Consider the following 21,796-nt stretch of genomic DNA (forward strand, 5'->3'; position numbering starts at 1 on the left):
TAGGATGTGCCATTTCTGTGTCTGTAGCTATTGAGGAGGAGAGAGGGGGGGGCAAGGTGGAGGGTGGGAGTGTGGCCTTGACCAACTGCTATGCTTTGCTTGATGTGTCTCTCTCATGGGTGGGCCAAATTCTCTGGGCAGGCAAAGAAGCAGAGAAAGGGGAGGTAACCTTGCTCCTTATGACCTCATAAGGAGAAGATTCCAGATCGGCCCATCTGAGCTTTCATTTTCTCAAAGGCAGAGCAGGATACCCAGGGCTCGGTTTACACCCATCACCATTTCTAGCCACTGGGGGACCATAGGCAGGCTGGGGGAACGCATATTAATGTTAAAAAAAAACTACTCATAAAGTGAAATTTTCATGCCATGGGACATTTAAACAAGACACCAACAGCTACAAAATAGTCATCAAAATGTTGCATCCAGGAGTGGTCTGTTCAGTCACTGCTGCAGTTATTGTTCAAGGCACATCACTGTCACCATTTGGTCAGGAAGCAGAGGGAGGGCTTTTCTATATTGGAACCTTTAAGACAGAACTATGAAAAAAGGTGCAGGACTTAATGGATTAGTCCTCCAACTAAAACAAGTGCCTGAAATTTGGGGTTAAAGGGTTCATTTCTCGAGGGCCACAAATTAATCTACAAAACATTTTGTGAATTTAGTTAAAAAACTGAAAACGCACTCAAGTAACTGAGGTGTATTCATTATCATAAAAAAGGTGCTCATCGTGAATCATAAGATTGCCCTTAAAATGCGGTATTAGTGAATCTGGACCCGCGTTTGTGGATCATCAAATGACTTAAAAAGTTGAAGGTTTCTGTTCTTCTGAAAGTGAGAGGTAAAATAAAAGGTTTACACCAAAAGGAAAAACAAAAAGGAAGATAACCATTTCAAATGGCAACGGACGCGCATCACCACAAGGTGCATAGACCCAAATGCATATTGTAGAAACTAATTTGACAAACTGAACTGCGGCTTACAGAGCAAAATGGCGTTTCCAGAGACTATCGGCCTCGACGAGAGTTATTGTGGGTTGGCTGGCTACATGGAGCTGTTGGCTTTGGTCTACGGAGAAAACAGTCGGACTGCAACACAAGAAGGAGCGCGATGATCTGACAAAACATGAATAGAAATGGGTTTCTTTTCCAGATAGGATATGGCATCTGTCTTTGTTCATTTCATTAAACAGATTTTGCTGGGGGTTGTATTGTTTAGCTGAGGGTGGCACACGATGACATACGGGCTGGTACAAGTGTATAGTGTGTGGGTGGGTGTGTGTGTGTGTCTGTGTGTGTGTATAACCAGAGTCTGCATTTCTGTAAGGTTACACCAGGCAGATTTTTCATCTTTTGTGTTTCGGGCTGTGGACTGTAGTCCAGTGCTGTACAGTAGGGAGGGGGGGGGGGCATGCATCTGGGAAAAATGCATGCACATTGGGGAGCAAAGCCTGGACTCTGCTCCTGATCCATGCTCCAAATCTTCTGCTCCAGGTTTTGGCTCAGACATTTAACATCAAAGACTTAAATCTGTCAGTCACTTCTGCTGCGTCACGTCTCTTCTGTTCCCCCTTGCCCACATTTCAGCGTTCGTGTGAGATGTAGTAGCATCCCGATTTAAAAAAAAACTGTAGCGTTAGTCCTTCTTTTGGAAGAAGATTATTTTTTAACCACCACACATGGCATCAAGAGCTCGTTTACAGAGATGAACATTAGAGGGTGTTAATGCAACATTTAACGGAACGGGATTGTTCGGTAAAAGAGGACTGAAAAAAAAAGAGCAAACAAAAAAAAAAGGTCCTCCACACCCCACATCCTCGTGCTGCTGGCTTCTGATGACGTGTACGCATCCCAAGTGGCATCCAGTTCCATACTGGAGTTATTTTACCAAAAACCATTCCTTCTTTTTAGCTGGAGAAACAACTCCAAAAACAAGTTAAAAAAGGGGGAGGAATGTAAAAAAAAAAAGTGCTCCTGTTGGTCACGAACATCCACATCGGAGGGAGATGCAGGGGAGGTTGTGATAGAGACTATTTCAATCCTGGTCTGGATCGCAAATAAATAAATGATGAGGATCGCCTTTCCACGATGTCCTTTGCCCGCTTATCTCCCCCGTTTATGCCATCTTCCAGCATCACATCCTTACTGGTTGTAATGGGATGACGAGAACAGATTAGCGAGGAGTCCAGGCGTGTTGCCAAGCCTAACCCCGGATGACGGACACTGTTGGATCACATCTAGCTCAGGCTAAGCTAAAGTATGTGGCAAGCTAGAAGGAGAAATGGGATTCAACAAATCAGTGGGGGTCTTAGCATTTTCAGAGCATCAATACTCCTCCGTAACTTTATTTCCGTGGAGGAGGAGGGGGTGGGGGTTGGGCCTTTAGGTGCCCACCTTACAGGTGTTGTCCAGTGGGTAAATCAGGTGGGTTAAGGGGCCAGGATTAAGGTGTGGGCCTGGGGTGGCTGGTGGCTTTGGGCTGGTTGATCTCCGGCAGCGGGTGAATGTGGCTGGATCATAGAAGGGGCTCGAGAGGCTAAAGAGGGAGAGAGGTGGAAGTCAAAGAGAGATATTCAACAGCAACTTGATCCAGACGCAAAAAAAAAAAAAAAAAAAAAAAGACTGACACTTATTCCTAAACATACAGCTTCACAAAACTGTCTCTCGGTTGTCCACAAACAATATATACATAGAACAGCAGCTGCTCTTTGTAGAGCTTCTTCTACCTGTGTGATGCGTTACCCTGCATGTGGACTAATAAGAAAATCTCACCTACCTGCTTTCACTAGTTGAGGCTCATCCGCTCCGTCACTTTCCTGCGGGAGGAGAGGAAGGGACCCCATGTTAACCCGACATCACACACTCCAAAGTTTAAATCCAATTTCTCCTTTGAATATCTTTCGACAAAATCACTTTTATCATACAGGTTTGTCTGCAGGTTTCAAAATGTTTAACTTAAAAACTTTTACAATTTAAAACCAAAATATAAAAGCTGTGGAAACCGGAATATTTCTGATAAAGAGCTGAGGTTTTAAACTGTAAATTGGCATTAAAAAGTTAATTTGATTATTAAAACACACAGACAGATCCTTATTAGACAACGCAGTTCTGTATTAAACAAAAAGTGGACGTGCAGGGCAAAGAAACTTAATTTTTTCCATAAAATATCGGATGATTACAACCCTGATATAATAACTGATATAACGGGCTTCTTTAGTGTTCTATCGCTACATGATGAAAGCTAAGACTTTCCTCACATGACATACCGCCTAAGTGTCAAACACAAGACGATGCAGTTACAACAGTGACATAACAGTACAGTAGAAAAGGTTAAAGCTGCTAGGGCTGCACAATATATCGTTTTTGTATCGTCATCGCAATATCGACTGGAGCAATGACCGCATCGCAAAAGACACTCAGAGATTCTTCATGTTAGTTGAAAGAAAATATCAGTAGAAAACGGCACTTTGAAATGTATAATGTAAATGTCATTCTTCTTTTTGTGCTGCCTTTAAAAAGGTCACTTTATGAGGTTTTTTAACATTAATATGAGTTCCCCCAGCCTGCCTATGGTCCCCCAGTGGCTAGAAATGGTGATAGGTGTAAACCGAGCCCTGGGTATCCTGCTCTGTCTTTGAGAAAATGAAAGCACAGATGGGCCGATCTGGAATCTTCTCCTTATGAGGTCATAAGGAGCAAGGTTACCTCCCCTTTCTCTGCTTTGCCCGCCCAGAGAATTTGGCCCACCCATGAGAGACAGACATCATGGCTTTCAAACAAGCAAAGTGGCAGTTGGTCAAAGCCCCCTCTCCTCCTCAATAGCTACAGACACAGAAATGGCACATCCTAAGGAAAGCTCATTGTGGGACTGGCTCTAGTGGCTGTAATTCTGCACCAAGGGTGAATTTCGGGAAAGAGACTTCAGATACAGTATTAGGGGACCACTAAGGTCTATATAAAACATCCAAAGAGCACCATGTCATGGGACCTTTAATATTCAATTCAATTTTTTCAATAAAAAGAATGTTGTAAATGATTTCCCTTCGTTTGTGTTCAATTCAAACAAGCAACTTGTTGTATTTTAGCAGAATACTGAAAAGCAGCAGAACTGAGTACACTTTAATATCGGTCAATTTAATCGCAAATCATATCGTTATCGCAATATTCAACGTTGTCGCATATCGCATACTTTCCTCATATCGTGCAGCCCTAAAAGCTACAGTAATTAATTCAGTCATGCTCATCTTCTGGCAGCAACACAAGCAAACGGCACAGTGACTTAAAGCAACACTGACGACGGGCATATGGAAACAACATGCAGGTACAAGATGACTTGGGTGACATGATGAATGGGACAGTGCAGTGGGAATTAGACAGGCCGAGCGGTTTTGTTATGGATGAGTGAAGAAGCAGCGACGAGGCACGTACAAGCCAGACGGGCAGCTAATAAGCATGGACGAGCAACACCAAGGATGGAGACAAACGACGATATGCGACATGAATTCAGACGAGGCGGCTCTTACGAGTCATTTAGACTCCGGCAGAGTCTCCCCGGGGTTCTCTTCCCCCGCTGGACTGGCTGGGGTCGGCGGATGGGGCTCAGGTGGAGCCATGGGCAGTGGCAGGGGGATGGGCTGACTCTGGCCTTCTAGGCCTTCTGGACCCAGGTTCGATTTGGGCTGGCCTATGATTACTGTGTAACCTGGGAGCATGAAAACACGAATCCTGCAGCGTGAGAGCATGTTGAATTCACTAGTGAGGTCACAGAAAAGCCTTTAGGGTTGGTTATAGTTTCACTTTCAACACAGATTTTTTCTACAGATGCTGTTTACACATTAACAGACATGACGTTTTTGAAGCTACTGACGTGTTACTGGATTTAAAGCAAGATTTGTATTTATTTTATCTTCAAAAAAGGAACTCCTGTAAAAGCTGCCTCAGCGACAGAATCCTGTTTTGTGTCCAAAAATGCTTCTGGCGTTTTAACAACGGCTCAGAGATTTTTAACATAGCTGACCGGAGGGCCCATTTTTTAATCCGGAGGAAATGAATGTGTACTTTTTCTTGCAAGAAAACCCCCAAAGACTCCAGTTAACAAACACAAGAGTGGAAGAACAAGACCAACGGACGGATCTAAATCTATCCACCAGCTCACTCTAGACTCCGTTAAGTGCCTGAAGGAAGGAGGAAGTTGAGTTAAGAAAAGAAAAAAAATATACAAGATTACAGCAGTTTTAATTCTAACAGCAAGAAGCATAACATTTGTCCTTTCTTTACTTGAGCGGTGGAAACATCTGCACAACAGAAATGTTCAACTTTCCGTGATTTTGGGGATTCAGGGAACAAAGTAGCAAACAATTGAGACTTACACCACAGGTTTACAGTTCAATTAAAAAAAAGTTAGTATTTCAAGTAATGTACATTATACATGTATTATAATGTATATTATATGTTTAATTGACGACCGCACATAGAGCTGTAACAATTCAAAATTTTGCTGTGAAACTTATTGTCTCAGATTAACGAAATAATTGGCTCTTTCAGGCAAATTTAAAAATATTCATTACTTTTTTTTTTTTAAACAAATTAAAGTTTTGAATGAATTCCAGGACGCATCTTTTGGTTATATCACCATTATGTGACCCAGATAATGTAATAACACTTATGTCAAAAAATAATGGACAATTAGACAATTATGTAAGAATCTTTACAGGCCTAATCGCATAGTGGTTAAAGGATCAAGTATTGTATAAGGTGCGTTAAATGCACTACTTTTGGGAGCCTGTATGGTCTCTTGGATGTACAGCGTCAACCTAGAAAAAAAATAATAATAAGAAAAACCCAAGAAGAAAGAATATTTACAACATCAGCGTTCTAAAGACCTGAGAGCCTGAACCAGAACTATGTGAAATCGCCCTCTCACCTCCGTCCTGCTCTGCTTTGATTTGGGCCTCCAGGTCTTCAGGGTCCACGTACTGGTAGTGGTCATCATCGTCAGGTGGTTTACACTTCCCACAGCAGAAACAACAGCAGCAGCAACAGCAGCAGCAGGTGAACATCGTGCAGCACAGCACCAGACCCTGCAGGAAGTTAACAAGCAAAACGGAAACCACTTTTAAAACCATTTTCAGCCATATGAGAGCAAACAGGAGGCTCTAGAACTGTCTTTATGTCCAAATTATTAAACAATCAATCAAATTATGAACAGCTGATTTAATCCTTTGGTACACTGAATTGTGTTGGCATATTTTAGGGCTAATGCATAACAAAAGTGGATGGTACTTTATAATCTTAATTTCTATCAGTAATAAAAGTTTGTGACACAAGGATAAGAAAGATACGATGATTTCTGACACATAAGCTTCACAGAAAGGTAGTACAGAAAGGTATTGGTGGCTTATTGCATTAGACAACATTAGATTGTATTTTCTTTTGCATCCCTATTATCCTAATTTATGTATCAAATAATTTTCCAATTCTGAATGTTTTATTGTCCCTCTATACTTCATATGATTGTACTTTCTGTGTTGTTCTGTATTCGTCTTTGTAATCTGACTCGATGACATTGACAATGAGGGTCACCCCTCAATGATCCCTCGAGGATAAATGAAGGTTGAATGAATGCACTGCAAATAGACACATATACTGTGTATGTGCCAAATAGCAAGCCAACAATAGTTTCCACTTTAGAATTGATCAATATTAGCCTGGTTGTATAGAAAAGGCAAAGGGACTTTACTGAAACAAGACTTTACTGGAAAAAAAGTCAAATGTAGCACAAATTGTCGCCTATATGCATAAGTAGCGATTTTAAAAATCCATGTTAGGTTGTAAACAAACCAAGGCACAAACCTTAAACCACCATTTGGACATGAGGAAGTAATATTTGACGCTCTCCTCTCCGAACTGCTCAGACACGTACAGGCCCATGGAGCCATACTCGTCATAGATCTTCCTCTTGGTCTCATCGTTTAAAATAGAGTTGGCGTTGTTAATCTCTTTAAACTTCTCCGCTGCGTCTGGGTTGTCTGGGTTCTTATCCGGGTGGTACTTCAAGGCTAGTTTCCTGACAGGAGAGAAGAAGGGCACACGGGACGTCAAATAACGCAAAGTGAAGCAGAGGTGGCAAAGTTTTTAGGTCCAGGAAGGAGGGATCGGGTTGGGATTTTTATTCATTTTAGGCTGTTTTGAGCTTCAGTTTATTGATGGATAAAGCAGATAATTAAATGTCAACTAAAGTCATGTTTATGGGTCTATTCAAAAAGGAGAATAAGTGTGTTTGAGTGAAAAACAAACAAATAAAAACACCTAACACCTAACAAGGTTCCTCCACCAGATTAAAACACAGGACGTCAAGGTTATGAGAGTACATGGACAACAAGGGAAAAGTTAGAAAGTTATTGTTGAACTGAAACAATTAGTTGAGTAATTGCTTAGTACGGGTGAAAAAAATAAATAAAATCGATACAGCATAGTATCGTGATATTTTCAGTGGCAATACTCCATACACGTACGCCGAGTATCGACCTATTATTATTATTATTATTATTATTATTATTATTATTATTATATGTGTTCAGTATGTCTGCTTGACAATCCCATTTTCCAGCAATAAAAGTGAAGTGAGATGAACAAACAGAGAAACTGATCTTTTAGATAAAACAGATGTTGACAAATATTTCGCAGGATATCGCAATAGGTTTAAAAATCGCAATAATATTGTATCTTTGCGTAGTATATTGTGATGATATCGTATCGTGAGGCGTCTGGTGATTCCCATCCCTATCGATTAGCTGAGTGACAGACAATTTAACAATATTACAATTAAGATAAGGTATTTATTGTTACCCAGAGGGGGAATTCAGGTCGTGCAGCAGCACACAGACATTTACAAGTACAGATAAATAGAGAAAGTAAAAAGAAATAAGAGGTATATAAAACTAAAATAAGAATAGAGTCAAAATAACTATTTAATATAGCAATTAAAGACAAAATTACAAAGGCAAAAGTGACAGTGGTGTGATTAATAGTATGGTATTATATAATATATAATAAATATTAAGTATAGTACAATAGATGAAATTATAAACGATTAGTTGATCTTTGTCTTATGTGACGGTAATGTGAAAATATTTGGACAGCTGGTTGGAAAATAAATGAGCAATTTGAGGAGATTCTGAAGGGCATAATCGTGGTATTATGGAAATGATTAGCAGATTAAAATCGATAACTGCAGCCCAAATTACAATTGTGATAATCAATCAAATCAAACATTTGCCAATTCCAATTTAAGTGTAACAATAAAAGTGTAAATGCAATGTGAACAGGGTAGTTTAGGTTCTGAGAACTTGTGATGGACATTAGTAGATCATTTCTTTAAAAAAATGGGAAGAAAATCCACCTTAACAGATTCGAAAAGAATGATTAAAATATGAATACTCATTAGTTGCTAATTAGCAAATGCTTTTGTGTCGGCTTGTCTCACAGAAATATGCTCTTTAGCAATAGGACTAGTGGAGGAATGTCTCGGAGGAATCCGATCACTCATGAGGGGGAATTTGCCAACACAATCAGGAGCATGATTACACAAATTTAAGCATTTAAGGATATGACCTAAAGTCATAATTACAATGTGGTTAGCTTGCTTACTCTGGAGAAACTAATCCTTTCTGAGGAGACATCTTAACTAGAGTAATAATTCAGATTCAGACTGCCTTACATTACTTACATTACTTCTACTCTATGTTTACAAGCTCCTGGTTTACAGTAGTGCTCATACTCCAGTTACAGTATTCATAGTTTATTCTATTTGTTGCACTCTTTTGTATAGTATCTATGTTTTTCTGTCTTTTTATTTTTTATTTTATTTACCTTGTATAATCCTTTTCTATTTTAGTCAGTGTGGTTTTCTTTGCTCTTAACTCTTTGTATTTGACTCAAAGAGCCTGCACAAGAATTCCTATGACACAAATAAGTATGGATAAATAGAGAAAGTAAAAAATAACAGGTGTATAAAACTAAAATAATAGAAATAGAAATAAACTATTCAATATGCAATTAAAGACAAAATTACAGTGGTGTGATTAATAGTATGGTATAATATAATACAGAATAAATATGAAGTATAGTATAATAGATACAATTATAAACGATGAGTTAAAGCTATAGTGCGTAGTTTCTGTCGTTCCCCATGAGGAATTCTAAATAATGACAACAAAACTGTCGGCTCGTCCACATGATACAAGCCTTCCGTGATCGCACACCACCCCTCCTCCATGCAGCTGCTAGTAGCCAAGGAGGACACGGAGGATTAAAAAAAGCATGATGGACTCTTCAGAAGAGGTATCTTCACTCGATTTTCTGCGCGGGAAAGTCGCCGGATGACACAATCTTCTGAACATAGTCATACTGAGAATTGTTTTATGTGGACTGGTTTGGTGTATGCATATATCAATAAAATCTTGAATCTTACCTGTATGCTTTCTTGATGTCCTCAGCTGTCGCTCCTTTCTCCAGGCCTAGCACCTTGTACACACTCTCCCCAGCGGTGGACATCTTCCTTTGGGGGCGGGAGGCGTTCGGTTCAGCCATGGCTCACCTCTGTTATTATTATTATTATTATTATTATTAGGAGAAAGAAAAAAAACATCCCGAGTCAAAAATTATTTGAAGATGATGACATATTACATACTGTATTAAATATTGCAGTTCTTTGCCATGTTGCAAACATTCAGCAAAGCCAACACCAAATTCTTTGTTTTAACTTCCCAGCCAAAGGAGCAGCCTAGCTAGTCAGTACAGAGGATAGGGTTTTTAGAAATGTACATAGAGCTGCAACGACAGTTGATGATACGAAGTCAGGATTTAGGCAAGATTTACTCAGAAAAGAAAGACCTCAATTAACATTTGGTGAAAACTTAAGTATTTGATGTTTCTGCAGCTGCAAACTAATGACAGGACACAGCAGAGAAAATAAAATAAAAAAAAAACACAAACGGAGCAAATCTGTAGATATCCCGACAAGGTTAATATTTTACTGTTTGGTATTAAGTCTGATCAAGGTAAACTAATGTCAGCTTTTTATTTATTAAAAAAACCACTGCAGCGCCTACAGTTTTTTCCCCAATTGATTTATTAATCATTTAGTCTATTAAATCAACTTACATATACGTGTATATGTATTGAAAAAAGCTCTTTAAAAGAAGAAATCTAAAGCCAACATCTTCAATTGACTCTTTTCTTAAACATTCAGTTTAAAATGATATAAGACAGTTGAAAGCAGCAAACTTCCAATTTGTCAAGTGTAAATTAGCAAATATTGGACACTTAATCAATTATCAAAATTGTGGCTGGTGAATATCATTTTACTTGACATGGGACAACGTGTCATCCTTTAAATTACATTCAAAAGGTGACAGCTACAATTGGCCTTCAGATAAGTTAATGTTTAAGAAGTTGTAGAGTGAAGATGAGGGAAATGTCAGAGGTTAGGATGCGAGTAGTCTATATCCTTTATGTTCCACTCCCGGGATTGCTCCGTTGCCGCCGGAAAATCCACCGGATATCACTCATTTAGGCTGGATATCACTAATTTAGGCTGGATATCACTAATTTAGGCCGGATATCCATTGCCTTGGGCTTCCTTTGTGTTGGCATTTTAAACTCCGGTGGATTTCTGAGGACTATGTTAACTGCTCCTCAGATCTCTGCAGGGTAAATCCAGACAGCTAGCTAGACTATCTGTCCAATCTGAGTTTTCTGTTGCACGACTAAAACAACTTTTAAACGCACACATGTTCCACCAAAACAAGTTCCTTCCCGAGACTATTTTGCAGCTGCACCGCGTCTTTTCTTCAGTGCTTAGCGCCGCCCAAGACGATTGTGATTGGTTTAAAGAAATGCCAATAAACCAGAGCACGTTTTCCTCCCATCCCCAAATGCTATGTGGAGTAGCCAAACTCTCCTCCCGCGCAATTTGGAGCAGGGTCTGGCAAAGCAAGACTAGGATGCTTTTAGTCTGTGAGCAGGTAGAATTAGAGCTCGTTCTCATTTGTGCAAGTTGATTTTATATTTTAGCAAAATTAGATGCCAGTTTTCAGTTAGTTTTTATCGCGTCCATCTTTAAATCCAAGTGCACAGTGCAGGTTTTAGGTCTCCATCTTTTGTGCTTTAATTGTCTTTAAAACTACACTTCACACCCAATTTAGACTTGGCGGTCCCAGAAGTGAGGAATCGAGTTCTTGGGTTTAGGCGTACAAACTCCTTTAATTATACTCGCCCTCACCATTGTATCATAACTAGAGATTAGGGCTGCACCCTCTTAGTCGATTAGTCGACTAATCGGTCGTTTTGGTCTTAGTCAACCTAGATTTCTTTAGTCGATTAGTCATGTTTGATGCTTTTTTTCATGCTGAATGACTTATTTCCAAGAAACGTACGAGCACATCTCTGGTAAACACAAGAATTAAAGTGGTGCTTTTGCATGAACTCAGATTTACAGATCTGTCGATTAAATCAACTAATCGATTAGTCGATACAATTGAATGAGTGTTAGTCGACTAAGAATTTCTTCAATTGAGCACAGCCCTACTAGAGATTATGACTTCGAAGTACATGTTAGTTTAGTGCTTCACAATTACAGTAAACAAAAAAGGATTTGTATTAAACTATGGCTACTGTACAATCCGACACACACTCTCACTGACTCTTATTCAGCCACACAAATAATGCTGTTTGGGTCGTTGGCTAAAGAAGATTACATTTTGCTGATCTCGCAGATTACCCGTCCGAGTCCATGTCAGAGAGGGCCAACGACCTGGTCAGACTGTGACTAGACAGCCCTGCAAGCGCACACACAGCAAACTAAACAATAGCTCTAGGTTACTGTTTTTAATACAGTATGGGATGGAAAATGCATAGACACACAGGAGGGAATCATACTGTACAGCAGCTTTAAATCAGGCCAGAGTTTTTTCATTAAGCCTTTCCCCTGCAGCCTCCATTAGATGTAAACATAGAAAAAAAGCACAGAAAATCTATGTCTATTCACATAGGACTAATATCAGACATGCTTTCTGGCATATGGTAGGCATTTTGCTTTGGATGTTGTTTTTTTAACTTTAGATATTACAAAGCGGGGAGATTTGCACGGGATTTCAAACTCCGATGACCTTTGCAATTATTACAAATCCCCAGCTAACGCTAGAGCTGTGTGAGAACAAAGCTTTTGTTATTTCAACTAACCATTATGAAGTCATCTGCTCCCTTTGTCAAAAAGTAAATTCCGATCACAAAATAGCAGGATAAGAGCATCGATCCAGGCCACAGATTCCCTCATTGAACTGTTTTTTCTTGTGTCTTTTGGAGATAATGTTCTTAGTTCGTGAAAGTAGATTTCAGTTGGATTGGAAGGGGATAGCATGGGTTTAGGGCTGAAGCCAAAAATGATTTTTGTTAGAACTTAAATCAATTAGTCTATAAAATGCCAACAAATTGTGAAATGCTTTTTACAATTTCCAAGAGCTGTAGCTGTAGGCAACGTCTTCAAATTGCGTGGTGTGGACTTTAAGTTGGACAGATATTCAATTTCCAAACATCTTGGCATTTAAGAATAAGTAATTAAGAATAGGTTGTTGATCAAATATATATATATATATATATATATATATATATATATATATATATATATATATATATATATATATATATATATATATATATAAAAAAAATAAAAAAAAACTCCTAGGAATGTTAATCGACTAAGGATTCCTTTATTTGAGGAGAGCTCTAGAGCTAAGCGATTAGTCGACTAATTGTTTCGGATCACATCTCTTCTTCGGCCTATTTTCCCTTACTGGGGCATAGCAAGCCTCTCCAGCTGCCCCCAAGTGTGGCACGTCCTCTTGACATCGGCGTCCAGGTCTCGCTGCCAGCTGTTTCTGGGTCGACCTCTCTTCCTTTTCCCTTGGGGATTCAATGAAAAGGGACTGTCTGGTGATATTGGAAGCTGGTTTGCAGAGGGTATGCCCCAACTAGGGTTGGGTACCGAAACCCGGTTCCACTATGGTACCGGTTCCTACGCAAACGGTAGTATTCGGACCGGATTAGAACGCGAATTTCGGTTCCTCATTTCGGTTCCGACTGAAATATTTTCCCTCTGTCGCGCGCCCGACAGCGGCAGCCTCTTTTTCCTTTCTCCCTTTTCTGCCGAGTGGCGACGCGTTCGATCGCGTTGTTGAAGCGCGTGTCCGCTATTTTCCCGACATGCACTCTACTATCACAGCTGATAGACGCCTTTTTGTACACGCTCTGAAACGGACGAAAAATAAAATATCACACTTTCTCTGTAGTCTACCGTTAGCTAGGCCGCGTATATGTAGGCTACTTTTAAAATGGCATATTTTCCTCTGGGCTCACCAAAACGGACGTAAAAGCATATTAACCATTCACTGACTGCACGTGATCGCTAGTAAACATTACACTTGCTCTGCTAGTCTATCGTTCAAGACAAGACCCTGTAGCCTGGTGGTGGGGGAGGCGAGACAGCCTCCCCAAATTGTCTGCCCTTTCAAACTCATACCTGGGTGTGTACAGACCTCTTGGACACCGTCTGAGAGAGTTTTCTCCTATGCAGTAGGCCTACATGCCATAAGTCAGGAGAGGTGTAGTATCTTGCCAGAGAAGGCAAATATGGTCATTTTTCTGCAAAAGAACTGCTAAAGTTTGAAGCTGGTTGGCATACCAACTCAACATTTATTTTGTTGTTACTTGTTAATAGTGTAACTGTTATTTGTTAAATTATTGTAGTTGTGCGTTAGGTGACTTAGGTTTACTTATTATATATTTAAGTACTTTAAAACGTTAATATATTGTTAAATTTAAATAATTTTCAATAAAAAAAAAAAACTCCATAAAAAGCCTTTCTTTTATGTCATTTTTCAGTTTTTCAAGAATCAGAATAGAATCATCCTAAATCAGAATTTAGGAATCGTTTAGGAATCGGAATCGTTTTAAAAGTACCGGTTCGGCATCGGAATCGTAAAAATCCAAACGGTACCCAACCCTAGCCCTAACCATCTGCAGCGTCGCTGGATGATCTCGTCGTCTGCTGGCAGTTGGTTTGTCCGTTGCCCGGAGTTCCTGGTTGCTGATGGTATCAGGCCAACGGATCTGGAGGATGCATCGCAGACATGTGTTGATAAATGTCTGGATCTTTTTGGTGGCGGCGACGGTGGTCCTCCAAGTTTCGGCGCCGTAGAGAAGGACTGACTTCCCATTGGTGTTGAAGACCCTGATCTTTGTTTTGATGGACAAGTCCCTTCCCCATATATTCTTCATTTTTAGAAAAGCTTCTTCTGGCCTTTCCGATCCTCGCCCTCACGAATAACATCAAAATAATCAGTTACATGAAGCCCCTAACATCACTTATGGGGCGTGAGATCTGATAGTGATATTGTTAACTTAAGGGGTTATCAGGGGTCTAGTCTCGCTTTGCTAGACCTTCCTCCACAATGCAGCGGATGAGGGTCTGGCTAGCCCACGCAGCACTCCGGGATGGGAGAAAAAAAACGTGCATTTATTGGTATTTCTTTAAACCAATCACAATCGTCAGAGCGCCGCACAGAGCCCCAGTGCCGCTGCAAAATAGTCTTGGGAAGGAACTTGTTTTGGTGGAACATGTGTGCGTACAAAAAGTTGTTTTAGTCAAACAGAAAACTGAAAACAGAAAACTCAGACAGATAGTCTAGCTAGCTGTCTGGATTTACCCTGCAGAGATCTGAAGAGTTAACCATAGCCCTCATAATTCCACCAGCGTTTAAAATTCCAACACAAAGAAAGCGGAAGGAAACATCCGACGGACTTTTAAAAGCAGCAACGGAATTGGAACGCCTTAGATATAGACTATCAGGGGTCTAAGGTGTATAAGGACAAAGGAAAGATCACAGCAAACATTAGCACATTTTTGTATCCAACAACAGTGCTGCTTCTAGCTTAACTTTCAACATGAACTTTGTCCATCTTATTAAGATTTTGTTATAAAAGCTAAATTACAGGAGAGTTAAAGGCTGTTTCGTTGACAGCAAAGCAAACACCCACATTCTTCGTTGTGTACTCAGCAATCAGACACAAACAGTACTTCACTTTGTTCACATCCAAACTATTTTTAATTTGCTAAAACGAGATCCCCATCCTGAGGGCACCTTTAAGAAGAAATTTTGCCAACATTCACTGGTGGTCAGATAGCTGATATCCACCCTTCTCTTTGCTTTCAATGAGAAAAATCTCCATCGCTGAACCAGCGCAAGGGAAGGCAGCTTTACTTCCATTGTCCCTAATCCGATAAAGTTAAGAGCCTCCTGTTGTGAAAACAAAATTTAAGCTTCACACTGCTTACATCCTTTTAAAAGATGGTACTGAAAGTTAGCACTATTTCATTCTCTTGCCAAGAAAAGGTTTAGATAACTTTTTTTCTGATAACTACAGTAGTTTTGGCAAAATGGCAGCTACAGATTTGGACTCACATTTGAGTGAATTCACATGAGGGAAAACAATTAGGCTATACCTTTAGTTGATATAGTCTCTTAAAAGCTTTTCCATTCAGAAATTAGTCGTGCAGCAACTAGAAAAGATCAATATTGAACTTTCAAAAATATTTGAAACCTCCAAACATTTGATGTTTCCAGCTTCTCAAATGTAAAGATTGACTGCTTTTCCTTGTCTTAAAATGCTCATATTGTGCTTTTCCCCTTTCCTTTATTGTGTTATATATCTTTTTTGTGCACGTTATAGGTTTTAAAATTGAAAAAGCCCAAAGTCCCCCCCAAAGGGACTTACCATCTCCAACAGAAAACACTGTTCACCAACTGCTCCAAACAGCTCTGTTGTAGTCCAGCCTTTACTTCAGAGACAAACATGGTCACTTTATAACACACGTTATAATGCTCGCCTAGCTGCTAGCATGGCACACCCTTATACTCTGCAACTGACAAGCTAGCAGTACTTACTGCGCATGTGCGACTCCCAACAAAGATGGAACAGAAGTGTGATGCCTCACTCTGTAGCTAAAACAGAGAGCTCAACACACAGGGTGAAAAGAGGAGCTGCAGCAATGTGCGGTACAACAAAAATATAGTGTTTTTTGAAAATTAAACCACATAAACCTATTCTGGTACAACCTCTAAATACAATTATGAACCTGAAAATTAGCATAATATGAGCACTTCAAATTATATCCCCTACATCAGCTTTTTCAAAGACCAAATGATTATTTGATTAATAGAGAAAATAATTAGCAAAATAATCAATAATGTACAATAACCGTTAGTTGCAGTCTATACCCAAATGATTGCGTGAAGTGCACAAAACTAAACAACAACACGGTCAGGCTCTTGGTTGGAATCACCCTGCAAAGATGAGATCAAAAAGGCCAGTATTATTCTCCACGGCGGACACGCTGCAGGCCCAGATGGCATGCCTGTTGAAGCCAAGAAAGCTGATGTAAATATTCTCCAAGCATGCTGTGCAAACTGTGGGCCAGTCTGTCAGGGGAGAGTACTTCTCTAAAGAACAGGTCTTTGCTCTATACTGTCTGTACATAAACCTCCAAGACCACCAGGCAATAATGGTCTGCACCGATCAATCCGCCACCCTGCAGCTCATACTGGGGCGATCGATGAGTATCACTGAGCCAGGTCTATTAGGTTAATTAGCTAACTGCAGTCGTTGTGGTGCAGACTTTAAAAAAACTGCCCATGCAAATGGTGCTCATTTATCACGCTAACAGGACCGATGGTATGAAAATGAAGCAGCCCCAGTACAGAGAGACACACACTCTCACAGAGGAATCTTTTGTCTCCCTTTCCAAAAATGTGACTGGGACTCTTTTGTACTCCAAGTTTTATGAAGTGCCGATATAAATCTAACTTTAGCCACTATTCAGCATGAATTTTTAGCTGGAAGGCTGTCAGCTGAGAGACAAAAGCAGAAAATTAGGGAGGGAAAGTACAGGCGTGCGTGTATGAAAAACGCTGACAGGTTTGCAGTAACAGAACCGATATATAAACTCTTTTGTATAGTCTTAATAGAAATAAACTGGTTTGCAATTGATCATGATTTGTATACCGGTATACATGTTTTGTAGTTATATATTATTACGGTCAGTTAAACGCGTTATTAACGGCGTTAACGCAAACTCATTTTGACGGCTGCAATTTGTATTTAATTGCGAGATCAACGTTCTTTTTGGCCTAGCAAACTTTGTAGTTTTTTTTTTTCCACATGCTGTTGCAACAACTAGTAACGTTAGAAAAACTACAACACCACACCGGATCTAGCCAGACCGGAAACTAAACAACAGGCACGCCGCACGCACTCGTTTGGGCTCGCGAGCCGGCCAAGGAGCAGTAGGCTAACGTTACGTTTTGAGTGGATGGCGAGCGCGAGACGCCAAAATGGATGCCAATAAGATTCTGAATGGAAAGTTTACTTTTAAAAAGTTGCCAAATGGTTCCATTGACAAGACCAAAGTGATCTGTGTGTGTTTTGTCGTTTTGAACTGAGCCATCATCGCAGTACGTCCAGTCTGAAACACCACTTGATGGCCGAGCACACAGCTGATCCGAATTCTCCACCCCCTCGTCAAAGCCAGGCGACAGAAGCACAAAGCAAGCCGATCCACTTTTCCATGTTGATAAGAGCATTACAAAAAGAAATCAAGGGACATTTAGAATAGATAAAAATGTGCGATTAATTGCGAGTTAACTATGACATGAATGAGATTAATCGCGATTAAATATTTTAATCGTTTGACAGCACTATTATATATATTTAAAAAAAATAAAAGTATGTCATGCTCAAACTTCCAGCTTGCTTAATCACACATAACCCAAATGTGGCAAAAAGGAAAAGGCTCCCAAATCTGGGAATAACAGCAAAACGGTATTAGCAAAAAGGAACGGTGGTCACAAGTGGTCCCTCCCCACTACTGACTGGAAGACTCGCAACAAGATATTTCTTCAACATCACTCCAGTCTTACAATAAATAATAGTAAGACTGTCTATGACAACTAAAAGAACTGCATAGAAGAAACGTTATCAAAATCGCTATTAAAAGACCCCCTTTAGTTAAAAGACCTCCATTAGCAATGGTATGACTGTAGATACATATATTATACGGCATTTCCAAACCAATATCAAGCAGCCAAAACACATCTGTGGGCATAGACACAAACAACTTAATCTACTACTACTCCGGTCCATATTTAGAAGTATTCAAATACCCATTTTTAAAAAGGCTATTATTAGAACAAAACACATTAAAGTCCTGTTTTGCGCCAGCTCATCAAGACATGTTTAATTGCTTGAGACAAAAGGTGCTTGTCAAAATCTACAAATAAAAGGAAAATCATGTGAGGACTAAGGGCAACATTGAGAATATTCTTAAGAGACTGTAACAGAGTTTCTCTTAAAATAGCTTTCTTTATTGTTATAAATAACAGTAGCTTGCTACGCTGTGTGACATGTTACAAGTTAACTACGAAATCAGGCCAAGCACCCCAAAAAGTCCATATAAAATAGCTCAGCCAGACAGTTTAACAATGATTTCATACTCATATCTGATTACTGCACCGTAGCATAACAAAACCTTAAAATTACGAGCCAAACTGTCTAGTATGACAGAAATTATGACCATTAGCTTAGGGACCTTTAACAATACGCCGAAGAGAGTTGAGTGCAATCAGTCAATGCGGACACCGGAGCCAACAAGCATTACTCCAAATGTTAAAAAGAACAGGTTGAATATAAATCAAAGCTAGCCCGATAAATTATTGTAGATATATTGGAATCCGTGTGCAAGTCGGACCACTAAGTAACAAGTAATTGCGGAACAGTACATATAGGTTTGACGTCATTTAGGCACTGACAAGTTGATTTTCCCGTTGTAAAATGTACCATTTAGTATGTATCTTGGTCACAATTTACAAATCATCTGTAGTAAAATATTCACTTCATATACAATCTACCCATCCGGCATGTTCATTTGAGGTCATGTCAGGAAAAATACCAAATAGCCTAAGGACCTATGACATACAGGGCCATTTTATTTTTGTCTTTTCTAATGAGAAATAGGAATTGCCAACTTCTGATTTATAGCAGGGTAACAGTGTCTTTTATACCCTAAATGATCAGATTGACAGAAGCTGGAAAAAGAGCATCATTAGAGACAACAAATCAGAGCAAAATAAAAGTCTTGATTTCCATAATTAGGTCTTTAGATCTGGCTTAATGTACACATACAACCTGCAGTAGAGGAACCTGATTGTGGCAAGCATTGGTAGAATGTAACTAAGTACATTTACTCAAGTACTGTACTTAAATACAAAGTTGACGTACCACTTTTACTTTGCTTGAGTGTTGCCATTGTATACTTCTACTCCACAAACGTTTTTTAGTCAAATAATGTACTTTTTACACCACTACATTTGTTTTAAACATTCAGTTATAAGTTACTTTGCAGATTCAGAATACACTGTAGTATTGCTACTTTTACTTTAAAAAAAAATCAGTGTAGGCTACTTCTTCCAGCACTGCTGTTGGGACAATGTTGTGGTTTTCCTCAGGTTGGTTTTACCAGTTAAGATGTGACATTTCCTTGCAATCTTTATTTCAATACGGACTAAAAATAAGCACAACTTCACAGACTTGATGAAGTTATTATGTTCTGAATCTGGGAGATGAGGGCTGATGTTTTGGGACCAATGTCCGGTATAACTGGAGAAGGAATGACGTCTATTTGTCCTTGTGCAGCCCTAATCCTTTGCTAATCTCCCTGCACATGGAGCACTACTTTCTATGTTACACACAGCCATTCATAAATAAATGTTCCCTGTAACTTAGAGGGAACATGTGTACACTTTTCACTTAACGACTAACTTAACTTGTTTTTTCTGTTAAGTTTGGCTTTCTCAATCATCCAAATAAACTCATAATGGCCAATATGATGACGGTCAGCTAAACTACTGGATGGACGAAAGACATTTCACCAGTAAACGTATTTTATCTAAGGCAAGAATTCAAGATCCTTTTCAACGTTATTCCATTGCTAGGCAACAACCTGGCCCCTTGTTAACTTCATGTAAGTTGATGTCATTCACATAGCTACATTGCAAACAGTAAATCAACTTGGGGCCAGTTCGAATGTTTATGTTAACATCTGTGAAATAGTCTATAAATGAATAATAATGTCAGATAGTAACGTTACTCGTGGCCCGTTATATTAGGCTACAGGCTAGCCAGAAGCAGCCCCGACATCGATGCAGCGTGAAGACAAAGATAAACCAAACTGCATTTAAAATTCTGGCAAATTTCACGTATCATCATCATCTTACGTGACAGGCGCAGCATAGACATTGTAAACTTGGCTACAGGTTTTCTGTGCATAAGCTGCGATTCAGCGTGCACCGAACGCATGCATTCAGCATTTATGCAGCAGTAACGTTAACGTTACAAATCCTCACGGGCAGTCCTTCACAATTGTTCGCTGCCACCGCCATCCAATTTTGTAGGGTTACATTTTGTGGAAATACGGTTTATATGGTGTTTGGACAGATTACCGAACTGAACGTGCATCTTAACGTTTAATGAGATGTTTAGAACTAGTTTATATGTTTAGGTTACTCAAGTTATGCTACCTTTGTTAAGAAGCAAGTCAACCATAAAATGCCACATTTTTGAATGGAGTTTGGCGTTCGTGACCATGACAGCTATCCACGGTTAGCTAACCTCACGCTATCAGATTTATTACCTCCGAAATGCCTTACCTTGTGCAAACTGAACACTGTATATCTCGCTGTAAGGTTAGCTGGATCATAGAGGCATCCGGTTTAATGTCTTAACTCTCAATTAAAGGCTCATATTAGCCCGGTGGCAGAGAAGCGATAGCCTGCTGTAGCCGCCGGGTCGCCGTGTATGGTTCTATCAGCAAGAGGACATGCGCTGTGATTGGTTGATTCCTCCTTCCAGGAAATGAAGACAGATAGGATGTTGCTTTCAAGGTTTCTTCCAAAAATCCAGCTTTCAAGCACATAAAGCTAGTAATACAAAACTAGTAATACAATCTGATGTTTATTTATTTCACATATTAATCCTCACGGAGCTTATGTGCTACAGCCGGAGGATACAGATGGACAAAAGGGCATCCAGGATGTTGTAATTACGGTTTGTGAAGGGAATAATTCACCAAAAGCTGTATATTTCAGTACTTTCAAAGGGAAATGTGTGTGTAAGCAAATATCCATATAAATGAAAGATTAAATAAATACAGAAACACGCGTTTCCGTAGGATGTCAGACAAGAACGTGAAAGTACAGGGAATTAAGAGCCATGAGGCGCATCCGTAAACATCTCAGCAGTCCCAGTATCAAACAGGAGCCAAACTTTATTTATTTTTTCTTGTAATCTCATTGCATTTTGCCTTAATATTTAAAACTTCGCTGAGTCATTCATGCACCCTAGTGAATTAGATTGAATTTAAATATCTCTGACAGTTCTTGAATGTGGCATTTATTGTAACCCCACTTGTTTTTTAATCATCACACACTTTGACTTTTTCTCATCCTTACAATCTATGCACATTTGTATTGTTATTTTTTGTTGTCGTTTCATATGTCGATTATTTTCTCCATTAATTGATTAGTAGTTTGGTCTATAAAATGTCAGAAAATGGAGAACATTTTAATTTTATCCACAGCTCAAAGATATTCAGTTTACAGTCAGAGGAGTGAACAAACTAGAAAATATTC

The 21,796-nt window shown here is 39.5% G+C and overlaps 1 protein-coding gene across 2 annotated transcripts; it reads right to left on the bottom strand.

Moving 5' to 3' along the window:
* Nucleotides 1-302: 302 nt before the first annotated feature.
* dnajc5ga (DnaJ (Hsp40) homolog, subfamily C, member 5 gamma a) lies at nt 303-20,976 on the bottom strand. 2 transcript variants are annotated; one of them, XM_039781483.1, is made up of 7 exons: nt 20,816-20,976; nt 9,469-9,596; nt 6,849-7,062; nt 5,920-6,076; nt 4,520-4,698; nt 2,773-2,812; nt 303-2,532 (listed from the first exon to the last, which is right to left on the bottom strand). In XM_039781483.1, exons 2-5 carry the CDS (start codon nt 9,585-9,587, stop codon nt 4,523-4,525), a joined length of 666 nt encoding a protein of 221 aa, XP_039637417.1. In that variant the 5' UTR covers nt 9,588-9,596; nt 20,816-20,976; the 3' UTR covers nt 303-2,532; nt 2,773-2,812; nt 4,520-4,522. The 2 variants fall into 2 exon arrangements, with proteins under 2 accessions (XP_039637417.1, XP_039637418.1); XM_039781484.1 differs by lacking the exon at nt 4,520-4,698.
* Nucleotides 20,977-21,796: the final 820 nt, after the last annotated feature.

The sequence above is a fragment of the Perca fluviatilis genome, chromosome 18 (assembly GCF_010015445.1).
Source record: "Perca fluviatilis chromosome 18, GENO_Pfluv_1.0, whole genome shotgun sequence".
NCBI lineage: Eukaryota > Metazoa > Chordata > Actinopteri > Perciformes > Percidae > Perca > Perca fluviatilis.